The sequence below is a fragment of the Ammospiza caudacuta genome, chromosome 11 (genome assembly GCF_027887145.1).
Source record: "Ammospiza caudacuta isolate bAmmCau1 chromosome 11, bAmmCau1.pri, whole genome shotgun sequence".
Classification (NCBI taxonomy): Eukaryota; Metazoa; Chordata; class Aves; order Passeriformes; family Passerellidae; genus Ammospiza; species Ammospiza caudacuta.
Genome location: NC_080603.1, coordinates 10,703,739 through 10,719,116, shown reverse-complemented (window position 1 = coordinate 10,719,116; position 15,378 = coordinate 10,703,739). Strand labels below are relative to the sequence as shown.

Below are 15,378 nucleotides of genomic sequence, written 5' to 3'. Positions count from 1 at the left end.
AGCCTAGAAAGAAGGGAGGGGTAGGTGAAAGGTGGTTGTAAATGTTTGCTTTTATTTCTTATTATTCTACTCTGATTAGTTTGGTAATAAATTAAACTTATTTCCCCAAGTCGAGTCTGTTTTGCCTGTGACAGTAAAACTGCTGAGTGATCTCTCCCTGCCCATGTCTTGAGCCATGATCCTCTCATTATATTCTCTCCCTGGAGAGAGAGGAGTGACAGAGCAGCTTTGGTGAGCCCCTGGCACGCAGCCAGAGCCAAACCCACCACACCAGTGCAGAAAGGCACAAAAACACTTTTTGGTCGAGTCAGCAGCCTGGAGTGTCCTGTCCCCGCAGCGGTGGCGCCGCAGGGAATTGGTGAGGAGCAGCTGGGCTCACATCAGCCCCAGCAGCCGGTGCAGCAGCGGCACGAGCACGGTGGCCGTGAAGCCAACGCAGGAGTACGTCACAAACTTGTAGGGCACCTCAACCTCCAGGCGTCTCCGGGCCTGCAGGTCACCCACGGGGAACTGGTAGCGATAGCCCAGCACGCCCAGCACCGCGCTCTTCGTGAGCCAGCGGGTCAGCAGCACAACCAAGATCCCTGTGCAGAACCTGGCCAGCACAAACGCCACTGCGCTGCTGGCCAGAGGAAGCCCAGGCTGAGCACTCGTGCCAGGGTGGGCTGAAGCAGCACACTGGTTGTTTAACCAAAATCCCACAGTTGCTCCAGCTGCTGCTCCTAAGATGGTAGTGGTGTCTCCCCTGGTAGGGCTGTAATAGTCTAGTTTGGGGTAGTTGTAGCATAAGACAAGAGGCACAACTATGGAAACCAATGGGCAGAAGGGGCTGGTCAACAGCAAGTGATCTATTGTGTCCCACGCAGGATACAAGAGCACGAGCAGCACGGCCGAAATCAGTGCTCCTCCAATCACATCCTGTAAAGAAATCACATTGAAAAGCCTTTGTGAGACCTGGAAGGCAAACCAGGTGTTTGGGTGATGATAAAAGACCAGTATCTGCATTGGTGGGGCCCAGCAGTGGAGGAACACCTAGAATCCAGTGATGGCATTATCCACGTGCAGGGAAAACCTGAAGCACAGGCTAAACAAAGCATGACAATCCACAAACCCAACCTCAGCTTATGCATGTGTCTGCAGACACACATCCTCCTCCTCACCCGCTCCCATGTTTTGAGGGCATTCTCCATCTACAACCTCGGAAAAGGCACATGCACAACTCCATCTCAGAGACAACATTGCAGAGACCTGCCCTCACACAAACCCTCTGCCTCCTGGTAACCCTGCAAGCAATTTCATCACATCAGTGTGATTCTCCCTTGCTTGCTTTGCATGAAGGGGGAGATGCTGTCCTTTGTCAGAGAAAGGCTCCCATCCCAGAAACACAAGCTCCAGGGATGGAAAGTGCAGAGCTGTGGGACGTGGTGCGTGTGCCATGGTTTCTGCCAGCAGTGGGAGGGAGGCACCTCCAGGCAGGGATACAGCAAGGAGAAAATTCATTGCCCAAGTCTCTGAAATCTGGCTTTCAGTACACTGCCTGAAGCAAGCATATAGTTAAACCCTAATTTATTAACAGAGGCAAATAAGGTGTTTTGAGAGCTTGATTGTTGTCAGCCGCAAAGCTGAGACAGGAGGCAGCCCCTAACAAAAGCCCTCTGTATGGGAGCAGCCAGGTAAAAAGCAATAAACAAATTCCCCTGTGCCACCCTTCCAGTGTCACATAGAGGCAGCAGTGTTAGTACAGCCACAAAAAGCTGTGCAAAAGCTGAAGTTAGGCACAGACAGAAATGTCCTCTTCTAAGATTGTATCTTCTTCATGAGTCATGACAGCTGACTACTACCATGCTTGGTCACAGTCTAAAAATTATTTATGGGAGCTTCATTTCGAGTTAGGCAGGAATGAGGGGACTTCTTCACAACAGAAATATTTAATGACATTCTGGTAAATGCATTACTCCTGTAGGGCTGAACTTCAGCTGTTTACAACTTCCATTAGATTCACAGCACATTTGGTTTTAAACAACTCCTACAGCCATTTTGCATATCCCTAACACAAATTTCCATTTATTCGCTCATTCAAAACATGAGACTAGCCATGGAAATACACAAACCTGATCATAGATACCTAGTATTGTAAAATACCATTATATTATATACCTTTGCTTCACAGTAATTCATGTTTTGATGTAAATTCTTAGATGACGCCTTTACATACAAAGCTTATTTTGGCCCAACACGAAGTAACTGCCTCAATACAAAAGAGCTGGGGGCTGCTCCCAGCACTGATGTTCAGAAATCCCATCACCACTCTACATCAATCTCCCACACAGATGTTTGTCCACCTCATGTTAAAGGAAAAAGTCCTCACCACCACTCTATGGGTGATCAAGGAGCAAAACTCAAAAGCTGTTCACATGTTTTTCTGTTCCAATTAAAGAAATTTAACCAAACATTAACATTTTCTCACAAAAGCTTTGCTCAGATGTACCCAGCTTGCTCCAGCAGTTCCCAACCCAATTGCAAACAGCTCCTATTTACAAACCTGATTAAAGTTTTCTGAATTTTGTTACCCTCCCTTTTAGCCCCAGTACAGTAATGTGGCTCTTGAAAGTTTCAAACAGGACCCAGACAATCAGCTCTGACCAGTGGCATTGTACCTATGGTCTCCAAACTGGGTGCACAAAGCAACCCATGGGGCTGGGGGGGAGAACATACTTTTTGCACTGCTCATAAGTAAAATAAAACATGCATTTTAAAGAAGTCATGCTTATTTCATCATTACATTTGTTATTTGGTGTGGTTTATAATGCATGCATCAGTACAGTAGCACATGTATATAATTTGTAAGTAAATAAATTGTTTACATATATATGTATCAGTACAGTAGTAAATGTATACAATTTGTAAGTAAACTTGTAAGTGTGTGTGTATATATATATATATATATATATATATATATATATATATGAGGCCAGTGGTTTATTCTGTTTTCCCCCCATCCACCAATATCTGGGCTTTTCATTTTGGAAACTCCTCACTGGAAGTTGCTGGAGACTCAGGACATGCCTGGCTGTCTGTGGTGGTCGCTTCAGTCCCGGTGTGCATGGGCAGGTTTGATTTTTTGAACACCCAGAGGAGGTGGGCAAGATCCAGACCAACAGCTACATTTAGCAATGCAGAATTAATGATGTTCAGCTAAGGACAAGATGGGAAGAGGAGGGACGGCTCCGATTTCTGCGAGAACTCTGCAGACCCTCCCTGCCGTGCCCCCAGAGCAGGAGCTGATTTTCCCCGGGGGTGGAGCTGCTCTTAGCACGCCCAGGAAGTGCATTCCTGCCCGTCTGCCTGTGTAAACAGATTAGCCTCTCGCCGAGCCCGCAATTATAAAGGAATTTTTAAATAAGGATTTTGCCCAAGGTGCAGAACTACCTGCAGAATTTAAAACCTGCGGTTGCTGGGAGGTTCATCCATCCTGCTGGGATGCTCCAGCTGCTTTGGCACAGACGAGTCATCCCCAGGCTCCATCTACCTCCCCTGAAGCCCCTCTGCTGGCATGCAGCTCACCCCTGCTCCCACACAGCCCCAAACATCTGCCCTGCTTCCCTGCTATTGCCAATCCGAGCAGAAAGAACAATTTTCCTATTCTGTCTGGTATAGGGTCCCTTACTGCCTGCATCCCCTTACGTTTCATTTACTGTAAGACACCACTCTTGCTCCTAAACTCCACTCCTAAGGACTGTGCTACACAGTGTGTGAAGTACTGGGACTAGGTTGGGTGTTCATCACCTTTAAAATATATAAGATCATTTCAGGATTAATGGTAGTATGAAAAACCCTGAAATACAGCCCAGCATAGGGGCAGGGGGAAGCTTCAGAACACATACCCCCACCTCCCCCTATGGGAAGTGTAATCAGAAATAAATGCATCAGCACTAAATGGGTATATCTCAGGGGGGGGAAAACCCCTTCAGGGTTTTTTGGTTATAAAAAGTGACCATGCTGGTCAGCACAGGTCATTGTGCTTGTAGCTCAGGGCAGTTGCAGTGCCAGTGAGGTTCTCCCCACATCAGCTATGGCTTTGCAGGGAATGGCTCATATCGTCTCCAATTGCTTCTTGTTTCTCAAAATTAACCTCTAAAACCTTACAGATTCACCGTTTCAAAATGTGTCCAAATTTTTACTTTTTTTTCTTACTTTGCCTTTTGCAGGTAACTCCAGATCCCCTCTTTACTAGGTTCTCAGACCCCATCATTTGAAACCTACAAAAAAAGGAACCCTGCGTTTCTCCTGCTTTTCCACACACAGGGACACTGATGTTGAGGTGCTGGAGATGGGTGGTGGTAACTCAATTGCCTGTCAGCAGTCTGAGTGCACTGCTGCCACCCCATCCTCTGGCTGGGTGATGCTCTCCTGGTAACAGCCCAGGCTAGGGGTGTTTGTTCCCTTTTTCCTGGGCTTAGTATTCATTCTGGCACAGCTGGAAGGATGCAGATAGCTCCCATACCAGCTGACTGCCTCTCCAGTAGGTCTTTAATGGTAATATGTCTTCTAGTGACATCACTGCTCTTTCTGACACCACTCCTCATTCAAAAGCAAGGCCAGCAGTGCTAAAATACAAACAGTTTTGTAGAGCTGAGACTACAGAAGGTGAGATTCTGTACTGGCGCTGCAGGAAAGCACAGTGCAACTGCCCTTGTCACTCCTCCTCTGGTTCCTCAAACAGGAAAAATTCAGTCACACCAAGTCCATGGATATTTGTTACCCATTCCTTTGCTTCACTAAAATGCTATGACCACTTAATACATTATTCCATCCTTTCTGTCAAGGCCTCAGTTAAAACCCCAGAGGCTCTTTCAGCTGATGGCTTGGCACTACTGTGCCTCAGCCTGGTGATGTGACAGCTCAGGGCAGGAACTGTCCCACCAAGGGACACAAACAGCTCTGAACTTCTTCCCCAAAGAGCCATCACTGCAGGTGGCACAGCAGAGCCATTCCCTGAGGTGACAAGCTGCTGCAGAGTGGGGCTGTGTGAGATCACTGGGCCTTTCCCAGCCCCATCCCCACCATGGCTCACACAGAATAAAGACCCCAGCCAAGCACATTTGCCCTTTTGGAAGGCAGCATTGCTCACACTTCAGCTAAGAAGCTTTTTTTAAAATTTTATTTTACAGCCCTTTTCTATCATGTCAAAAGCACAAAGGACTTTTTATTCTTTACCCTAAAATCCATCTAAATTTAGAGGGGTCTTTCATTATGATGGGCCAGCAAGAGAAGTATGCAAAGAATTTTTACTGATTGACTTAAGGTCAGTAGCCCAGAAAGGGTGTCTGCAGCCTCCATGTAAGATATTGTTTTGATCCACTGGGCCTGAAAGGGAAGGTCAAGCTATATTTTATAGCTAACCTTAATCTCATGAGGGCTTCCTTTCTTACAGCCATCAAGTCTCATTATAAACATAATTATTACTTAGTAAAAAAGATTCAATTATTTATGCATATACAACCAACAACATATCAAACTCCTGTGAGGAAATAGCCTGAAGTTTTTATCCATATTTGGGAAGCTGGACTGCCCATCTGTCCACTGTGTATAACAGATCAATAAAGTTTGCTCTGGTCAGTAATGAACCAGCTATCACAGGCACACTGAAATTAGTTCTTCCTAAAGCAGCACTGATGTCTCTAAGCAACTGCGCCCAACAAGTCTGTCATATAAAATCACAGCTATTTTATAATTATTTTCAGCCAAACTATTTGTGCATCTCAGTCCCTTGGGAAGCATTTCCTTCCAGCTGAAAAGAAGAAACCTGTCATTTCCGGGTGCCTGCCCGCGGACAGGAGCCCTGCCGTGGCCTGGCCAGCCCTCAGGGCAGCTCGCTGGCCACGCTTTGGCCCGTGACTCACCGGGCTGCAATCCCTGCTGCCGGCACTCCCAGGCTGAGCCAGCCCCGGCTATTCTCCCTGAAAACAGCGATACTATTGCACAAAGGCCTTTGCTAAGGAGCAGCGTGGTTGCCCAAGAGCATTCCTCGCAATTAAACTTTCGAAATGGAGAGCTCCATTGAGGCGCCGGGCAGGGCTCACCCTGCTCGGCCCAGGCGCTGCAGCCTCCCCGCGCTGGAGTCACCCCATGCGGACTCCAATTGCGATGGCCCGAGGGATTCCCGCCGCTCCCTCGGTGCACAGCCCCAAACCCAGCGGCACAGCTGTCTGTCCCTGTGCTGGCATGGCCACCAGCCTGGGGAGCTGCAGGGAAGCAGAGCTGGAGGCACATACTTACCAGGACTGTGTGCATCCCTGTGTAGAGCCTGCTCAGGCACACCAACGTCGAGAACACAAACGCTGCTGCGAGGCCGAGCTCGAATGGATACTGTGAAAAGGGGAAAAATAATTAAATTCATCATTAAACCAAGCAGCTGGACTGACATAAGGATCTTGTGCTGGGAAGGGGCTCCTGAGCTCTGCTTTCCCCAGGAGATGAATGTGACCTGAGACAAGGTCCCCCTCAACCAACACTCAACACTGCTGGAAGGTCACTTCATCCTCTGCAAGGTCTGGTCTCACTGAGGAGACATCTGGGTATAGATGGTATTTGCAGAATCGTTCTCTACAATACCTATCTGCAAACCCCATGTTAGTGTTAAAGAGCTTAAGGAAAAAGGCATGTTGTACAAGGCATGGCTGAGGCAGCACTGCAGCCTGAGCTCAGCCAAGGGGACGGTGACAGCTGCAGAGTGTGACCAGGAGTGTGATCAATAGTCCTCGAGCAGCGGGCTGAGTGGGGAGAATCAATGTCTGGCCTGAAACCACAATCCAGCTATTAAAGCAGTCAGGACCACTCTTCCCCGTGACACTTAAAGGTTTAATTATCTTCTTATGAAGCTCGTTTTGCCTAATACCCTCTCTGAGTAGCCTAAAAACATGGGAAAAACCATTTAAATAAATCAACATTAAAAAATTTTAAAAAGCTCCATTTGGTAAAGAATAAGCTTAACATATTAGCCCTTAATTCACTCATTCAAACCCTGAAACTGAGTGGGCTGCTGGACTCCCTTCAGTGCGTAAGGGAGATTTTTCTTTAAAGAGTAAACCAATTCAAAATATAAATAAATGCAATTAATCAATCCAATTTGACACAAAGTCTCTATCTTCTGCCTGAGGCTCATGACTGACCAGGGTGGCCGCAGGTCAGCACAAAAATGCCTCTGTGGAAATTCTAAGCATAACAGCTGTCTTCTGACCCTTTCCTCTGGCATATTCCAGCCTGCTGAATAAAGAGCTCAGACCCAGCTGCAGATGTCACTCCCAGTTCATAAAACACTATTTTTCCTCATGTCTCTAAGCCTTTGGAGCATTTGCACCCACTTGACTCCTCCCTCAGCAGGCAGCCTGCAAGCTAGTCCAGATCAGTAATTGATGATTATTAGGGCATGTTGAGAAGATAGCAGCATAATGTACTGGGAGATTTTTCCATCTTAATAGAGGCAATTAAACCATTTAATTATTTGACAGCAGCTTTACAGTTTCATGGCAGTTTCCAGGAAGCACAAGACAGCCTGTGAAGAGCTGCATGTCCCTCTAGTCACTTGTGGATTGAGGAGAAGGTGATGCTGACCAGGTCATCTTGGCAGCCCTGACACATGGGATGGATCTGGCTTCCAAATATATGACAATATTATTATATGACAAATATTCCCCCTTTGGCTCCTTGTCCCCATGTCACTGTCAAGCTGCCCTGACCAGTTACCACACATGGGTTTATCCTTTGAGAGAGCTGAGAAACATTCTTAAATACAATGCAGCCAGGAAGTTATTATTGCTAGAGTACAGGAAACACAGGCTTGGATTCATTAAATGTAATGAAAATAATCATCATGTAGAAATGAGTTTCCAGGAAATAAATATTTTAGGAAGATGATGAGGAAGAATGATGAGAGTTCCCCAAGCAGCCTGCAGCTCCTACAGTGCAGTGAAGTTGCTGTTACTCCTCTGACAAGCATGTTGTATTACTCCTCTTCCCAATCATGTTGTGTGCTGTTAGTCTAACACAGGCTGGAGCCAGGGGATTTCCAGGAATGCTTTTCCTTTCATACAGAAACCATGTGACACAGAGCTGCTTTGGTTTCCCTGGGAGCCAGCATGTCCCAGTGTGCAGCACTGACTTGATGGGCATGGGGTGAACACAAAATCCTGGCTGCCAGGCACCTTCCCTGCATGGTCAACCCACATGCAAAAACAGTGACCCCACCAAACTACAGCAGGGCAGTGCAGCCTGCCAGCAGCTCTGAGAGGAGTCCATGCACAAAAAAGGACATTTCCACTACATTTCTTTTCGTGTCTATTATTGACCAGCTACAGGTAAGCACAGAGAAGAATACACATGTGTGAAAATAAATACAGAACTCCTCTGGAAGTAGCAACATCTTTGGATTTGCAAGCTTTATGTGGCTTGCTGGAAGCAAGCCTTTTCTTTTCTTAATGTATTTTCTTTTTCTTCTTCTGTTTTTTTTTTCTTTTGGTACCCCTACCTTGTACTGGTTCATGGTTGCAATGAAGAAGGAGAAGGAGATGGCTGTAGCTGCCATGGCGTGGGTGGATGGCATCCCATACTCTGCATTCGTCCTCATCTCCAGCTTCACCACAGGTGGTGACAGGGGCCGAGGCCACTTCAGGATGTCCTTGGAGACCTGGCCTATGTACATCACTATCTGGGGACAGGAAAGGCCACAGGCTGTCAGTCAGCACAGGCAATCCCCATGCAGCCCACCCAAGAACCACTTGTATTTCTGTGCTTTTTCCTGCAGAATCCAGCCCTCCAAGCGGAGAATTTATCCCCTGAATTATTAAAGGGGTTTCCATTAGCTCAGCCAGCAAAGGAAGTGGCGGTTTTGCTGCACTCTGTGGTAACCTGAGCAGGAGTGGGACCAAAAGGAGGGTTGGCTGATGAGATTCAGCAATACAGGACACTGAGACAGACAGCTGGCTCCCACCCCATGGCAGAGAAGTTTAAGTTTCCTCCCTATCCCTTACAGCCCCTCTCCTGCAAAAAAAGCAGCCATAAGAGAAATTTTTCCACCCCACGTTCAAATCACAGCTGTGTCCAGCCCCACTCCCCCATTCCCAGCAGCTCCCAGTCACCCAGAGCTGCAGGAGCCCTGCTGGGACACAGCACCCCTGTGGTTATTAAATGACAGCCTCAGCATCCTCACAGAGGCAGCAGAGGGAAAACTGGACAGGCAACATGAGCTACCAGTTCTCCTGCCTTACTCCCCAGTAAAAGGCTTCTATTCCCTGCTTGGAACACCAGAGGTTTAAGCAAGGGCTGCATTAATTCACTCTAAAGCACAGCACCACAGTAATTTTAGGGGAAATGTCACATTCTCAGGTCAGCAAGAGAAGCAGAGGCAAGGGGCAATGCTGTCCAGCATCCCTGAGAGGTGCTGCCCATCCAGCCATGGGCATCCTTGGCTCCTCAGCACCCTCTTCCCAAAGGCAGTAGGCTCTCAGCATCCACAGTGAGGACATCTGAGAAGAGTTAACCAGGCTGTCCCTGTAGGATGTATTTGCTTTCTGTTGTAGCCCTCCTCCCTTTACATAATGTAGCCACATATAGGCAGGGGAGAGTTTTTAAAACAAAGCCAAGCAAACCTTTTTTCTTTTTTTTTTTTAGTACAAAAATCAGGTTAACTACCATGAAAGCTCAGTTGCTGTGTGAGACAGCTCACTCTTCTGCTTCTCATGCTTCCACCAGCAAAGGAGGGGGCTTAAAATAACATCCTTCCCTTGCTACTGGTGTTGGCCATATGCTGGAACAGCAACACAATCACCCACTGCCACATTTGTCACCAGGCACACTGCATCCCTCTCTCTCTCATCAGCCATTTAAAGAATGAATTCACATTAAAAGAAAGATGACAGGATTCAGGATTCACAAGTCAGGACCAGGAAAAAGCCAGTCATTCCTTCACCCTTCTCTCTACAGTACAGACATGCCAGAGAGTGCTAGACTTACAGCCAGCACCAGGGCCTGGAAAAGTGACTGCTGGTGCCTTTGCATCCTTTATCCCTCCCTTTATCATGTGAATCACATCACTGCCTCATTATCAGCAGGTGGCACACACCTGGCTGCTCCTGTGGACACACACAGCACAGGCAAGGCAGTGAACACCCTGCCCCACACTGTGCACAGTAAACAAAGGCTCAAGGAACAAACATCTTTTAAAAACCTACTGTGTGGGTTTATTTAGTTAATGCCTTCAGTTTCCAAATGGATGCAGGCACATGTTTGGAAGTTAATTAAATTCCAAGGTTGAAAGAAAAATTGCTCTCTCAGGCAGAACATAAAACATTGAGGCTGCCATTTGTGATACCATCTGAGAGGCAAGGTAGGATGAGCCAGTTTATCAGCACTCCTCTATAATAATGACTTCCACTTGTGGAAGTATTATTAGCACTAGAACATAAGAGCATTGCAGAAAAGGAAATGAGTCATCTCAAAAATGAAGGCTATGCTAGGACTCCTGTGATGGTGAAAAACAGACTGAATGTTGGAGGTGGGATGGGTAAGTGAAAATATCAGGCATCCTCACAACACCCTCCCCTTCCTGGCATCCCGGATTAAAGTCTGGCCCTTCTACTTTTTGGAAACAAATTGTATAGGCAGTAAGGAGAGGTGAGACGACTTTCATAGAACATGCAGGGGACTCCAGAATATGCCCACACTAAGCACTGATCTCTGAAGCACCAGACCTTTGCCTTTAGCTCATTTGGGTACCGTGCACATGACTTTACACACATTATCCTGAATTATGGCACTTGTGGGCGGGGTGAAACACCCCCCAGCAGCTGAACTGGCAGGCTGCCCGAGAGAATGAACAGCAGGTGCACATTGCTAAAGGCCACCTTGCACAGGTGGGGCTGCAGGGGCTGGGGGGCACAGCTCTGTGCAGGCTTGCAGGGGCTGCAGGGGCACAGCTCTGCCCAGGCTCTTTGCCCACAGCACAGCAAAGCAAACAGAGCTCCTGGTAGAGTTGCCTGGCCCAGGCAGTGGGTGCCCTCCCTGCAGACAGCCCCGTGCAGGAGTGGCACTAGTGGGACCCAGTGGGCAGTGCCCACCCCTGCCCTTCTCTCATGCACATCCATGTTTTCCCAATGCGATGGAAATGGCTCTGAACTCCACCGGGTTAAATCCTTAAAAAATTTAAGCAGCAATAAAAACAAGCAAACAACCAAAAAAAATCCCAAAACTGTAAGCAACTTAAACCCAAGACCTTGCTCAGACTCTGCTGCCTACCACTACAGCTGGGCTGGCCTGTGCTAAGGGCAATAGCAACCCTTTACAGCAAGCCAGGACTCCAGGTGAAGCAAAGGCAAGGCTTTATTGCCACTTTGGGTGAAGAGCATTACATTTTACTACACAAAGGCAATTGGCAGTTGCTATAGCAGCAAGACAGCCTCTGTAGTCTTTTTCTGAGAGCTTCCTCTTCATTTGCTCTGAGTCATATATATGGTCTATCTCCAAAAATACTTCTTCACCTGAGCCTTTGCATCAGGATAAACAAGACAAACCTATCTTTGTATTTTAACAGATTTTGCTTTAGTGAACAGCTGCAGAACCAAATTTGAGGCATTAGCATCCACACAGGTGTGGATACCTCTTCATTTGTTCTAACATCTGCAGGAGATCCCTCTGGGGTGTGGGGCTGCTCTCCTCCTTCTGAGCATCTGAGTGCCATGAAGTGCCCTGTTTCCCTGACATTCCTATGCCTCTGGTGTGTAAGTCAACCATGTAAGAGGAGGTTTTTTCTCACCTGCAGGTGTTGTCTGGCATTTGCAATGGTTTCCCCTCACTCCTCACATGCATCACTCCCATGACAGGAAGCAGGAGCTCTGGAGGCAGATTTACCACCACAGTGCAGACAGACACAACTAAGCCCTGTGCAGAGGTGTGGCAGCACTGCCACAGAGTGCAATTTCCCCTGTGGAAAATTCCTGTGGCAATTGCCCAGACTGCAGCCCTGGCAGGATGGAGAAAACATGCTCAGTGCTGCAGGTGGGCTGTGTGTGACATCCTCCTTCATCCCTGCCCTGCTACAACCCCTGCACAGGATGGACACGCCTGAGCCTCCCACTGGCCTGTGAAGGTCAGGAGGAGCAATTCTTTTTTTATTCTGTAATATTTCAGCTAACAGAGGGGAACCAGATCATATTTGTTTTCAGCTTCTGATTTTGCAGCTGTCCTTATCTTCATTATTGATCTGTTGAAAGGACAAGACAAAATTCTAGAGAAGACCCATGGTCAAATAGCATTGGCAATTTCTGCCCTGAGACTCACACTGTGGCAGCCTGACTTTGAATCTGCTGGTTTAGCTCCAAAATAGAAACTCTATAACTTGGCTCTAGAAACTCTGGTCTGCAGTAGTATATGTCATCTTCCCAGAAAGGAAATTTACAGTTTGAAAATTATGTTACTTTGGGTTTCTTTCACAAGCACTGTGCACTGATAGGAGTGACCAAGCATATTGAAGAAAAAAAAGAAAGATGCACTATTAATAAACATTTGCAGATTAGTCAAGCAGCAGTAAAGACTGCATGTGGTTGCTGAGGCAGGCGTGACTTTGATTTCTCATACAGAAATTAAGCCAAGCACCCAGCCTGCACTGTCCTGTTCTCAGCCTCCCCCTAGTGAAGTGACCAGACAAACACTGCAGCAGTTTCTGGCTGTGGCTGTGTCCCTCAGGCATCACTTGGTGCAGAGTGGAAGAGGAGCAGGGCAAGGAAAAGTCTGTCCTTGTGGAGGTAGTTCTCCTGCCCCCAGTCAATGCCAAGAGCTAAGGCTTGGCTCCAGGAAAGCACACCATGGAAGTCACTGAGCAACCCTGCTGGCCCCTTGCCCTGGCAGCAGCCCAGCTGGAGGAAGCCCTGCAGGGCAGAGGAGCCCCAGACAGCACCAGCCTGGGGCCCTAAGCCACCCTCAGACTGTGTCCTGCTCCCCAGCCCCCCCTGAAGCACCAGGCTGCTCCCCATGTGCCAACCCCAGCAGCAGAGATGGGACCCTCCTCGAGGCACACACACCTTGGCAGAGGGCAGCTGGCTCTCCTGGAACCCCACACACCTTGGCAGAGGGCAGCTGGCTCTCCTGGAACCCCACACACCTTGGCAGAGGGCAGCTGGCTCTCCTGGAGCCCCACACACCTTGGCAGAGGGCAGCTGGCTCTCCTGGAACCCCACACACCTTGGCAGAGGGCAGCTGGCTCTCCTGGAGCTCCAGCACCTGCCATTTCCAGTGTGGTTGTTGCTTCCCAGAAAATACATCAACCTTGTGTTGGCTGCACAGGAGCTTTGTGTTTCCCAAGGGTTTGGCCCAAGGTCACATTCAGCTGGTGGGATGCTCAAACCCTTGGGCTGTCCCAGCCATGATGGCAACAGCAAATCCAACAGGCAGGCCTCCAGCCCACCAAGCAACACAGCATTCACAGCACAGGGCAGCAGGAGGCAGGGGGACAGGGAAGACACAGCATGGGCAGCTTCCAAAAAAGTTCTCTATCTATATATATAAAAAGAAGGAGGACTTTGTCTTAATTCAGGCTCCAGAAACACAAAACCAGAACCAGATTAGTAGAACCTTGAGCCTCCAGAAGCACAACCAGCCAACATCCTCACACATTCATTCTGTCTTTAAAAGAAGCCTTTAGACAAAATCTATAAGGTAGTTGACTGTCTTATAATAGGCTTAGAGAGGGAAATTTGGGTCCAGGCTCCTGGCAGCAGGGAAAAGTACTGTCACATTGATCTGGTTTGTTATCTAACATCTAAAGCTGTAAACTGTTACACCTAGAAGATCTATTGAAATACAAAAGGTTTCCAGTTGAAACTTCACCTTAAATGATTCAGAGCTTGTCTCAGTTATGAAAGCCTTATTGGCACTTTTTCTTCAAGGGTGGAGTACAGCTGCCAGCTCTTGCAAAATTCCCTTTCAATCAACACTTTATCAACTTGCACACACCATTTATTTTTGCATGCTGACATGTAGTTACTCATGTGCCTAAATACAGTTTTACATGTTCTTGTGCTGTGCAATATTTGGAGCTTGGCTTTCAAGTGACTGTGTTTGTCAGCAGCTCCAGGCTTGTTTCAGTGAAGTGTTGCAAAGGCATTAAAACTAACAAACATAAGAGTTGTTAAACCCAGAGTTTGCTTCCAAGGCTGTTTTCAATCACTGCGCAGCAATATCAGTGGCATCACAATTGCAGGTGAACTCCTGCTGGTTAGGAAACTCCTGGTTACCCTGAGAGGGAGTTCAGGGCTCATCACTGCTGAGTAACCAAGTGCTGACAGCCTTTAGAAAACTGTTCCTCAGAAAAGCAAGATGGAAAGCTGAGCTGCGATGGATTCAGACCCAGAGCCTGCTCAGATTGCTGCAGATGTCCCACCCCGTGCTGCTCAGGGAGCCCCGAGGGGCACACACAGCCTGGCATCACCAGACACCCAAACCCTGCCTCCCTTCAGAGGTGCCACCTAGTCCTGAGTCAGCACTTATCACTGTCACATGCCAAAAGCTCCCACACCTGCCCCAACAAAGTCCTTGCTGGCCAGCTCATATTTACATTGCATAAATTAAAGTTTTATAAGCTATGAAGGGGTGTGGCCTGAGGACAAAACACAGAAAAAGAGATTTCCAGGCATGCTGAAGAGCAAACTGAAACAGTAAGTATTTTTTCCAGGTCTCTGCCCTTGAAATTCCACACCAAAATAAAGATTTCAAACTTGAAGCAGTACAAAAAGTAAAAAGCAAACAAACAGAAATAAAGTGAGCTTTCACCTCTTGAGCTGAGATGTGCAGTAAATTTAAAGTACATTTGGGGACTGTGTGAAGCTGTTTCTCATCTCTGCACTTCCTGGCTGAAATTGCAAGAGACACAGGCATCAAAGCCTTGCCTGTGCAGTTTCAAGAGTGTTTACTTCAAATTGCTGGAGAAGAGAAGCAAAGACACCAGGGGACCTTCATTACTGACTCAGCACCTTGCTCAGAGGTTTCATGCAGTTATTTCCTCCATCTGTTCACAAAGGTAAAGCCAAAGCCTGCATATATACCCTGAATCCTCAGGGGCAAGGCCCCATGGAAACACAACATGCTGCTTTAGGCTGCCAAAGCATCTGGATACAAAAAAACAGTCAGCATTTCCCACAGCCATCCACCTGAACAGAAAAGCACAAGCAGCTGGCTCTGGGGACCCAGGGCTGCAGAAGATATTTCTGGGTTCCAAGTCCACTCCTCTGCTGCTGCTGAAATAAACTCTTTATAATTTTTCTTTCTGCCCTTCACCCTTCTAGAGCTATTTCACAACCTTTGGCTTCAACTGAAATTATTTATGACTGC

The 15,378-nt window shown here is 47.5% G+C and overlaps 1 protein-coding gene across 1 annotated transcript in view; it reads right to left on the bottom strand.

Annotated features, from left to right (window-relative positions):
- Positions 1–375: 375 nt before the first annotated feature.
- Positions 376–15,378, bottom strand: part of SGPP2 (sphingosine-1-phosphate phosphatase 2) — a 31,928-nt gene continuing 16,925 nt past the window's right edge. Inside the window, exons 3-5 of the mRNA XM_058812538.1 lie at positions 8,528–8,707; positions 6,280–6,369; positions 376–918 (exon numbers count right to left, since the gene is read on the bottom strand). Coding sequence (XP_058668521.1) covers positions 376–918; positions 6,280–6,369; positions 8,528–8,707 — 813 coding nt within the window. The remainder of the gene's footprint in view (positions 919–6,279; positions 6,370–8,527; positions 8,708–15,378) is intronic.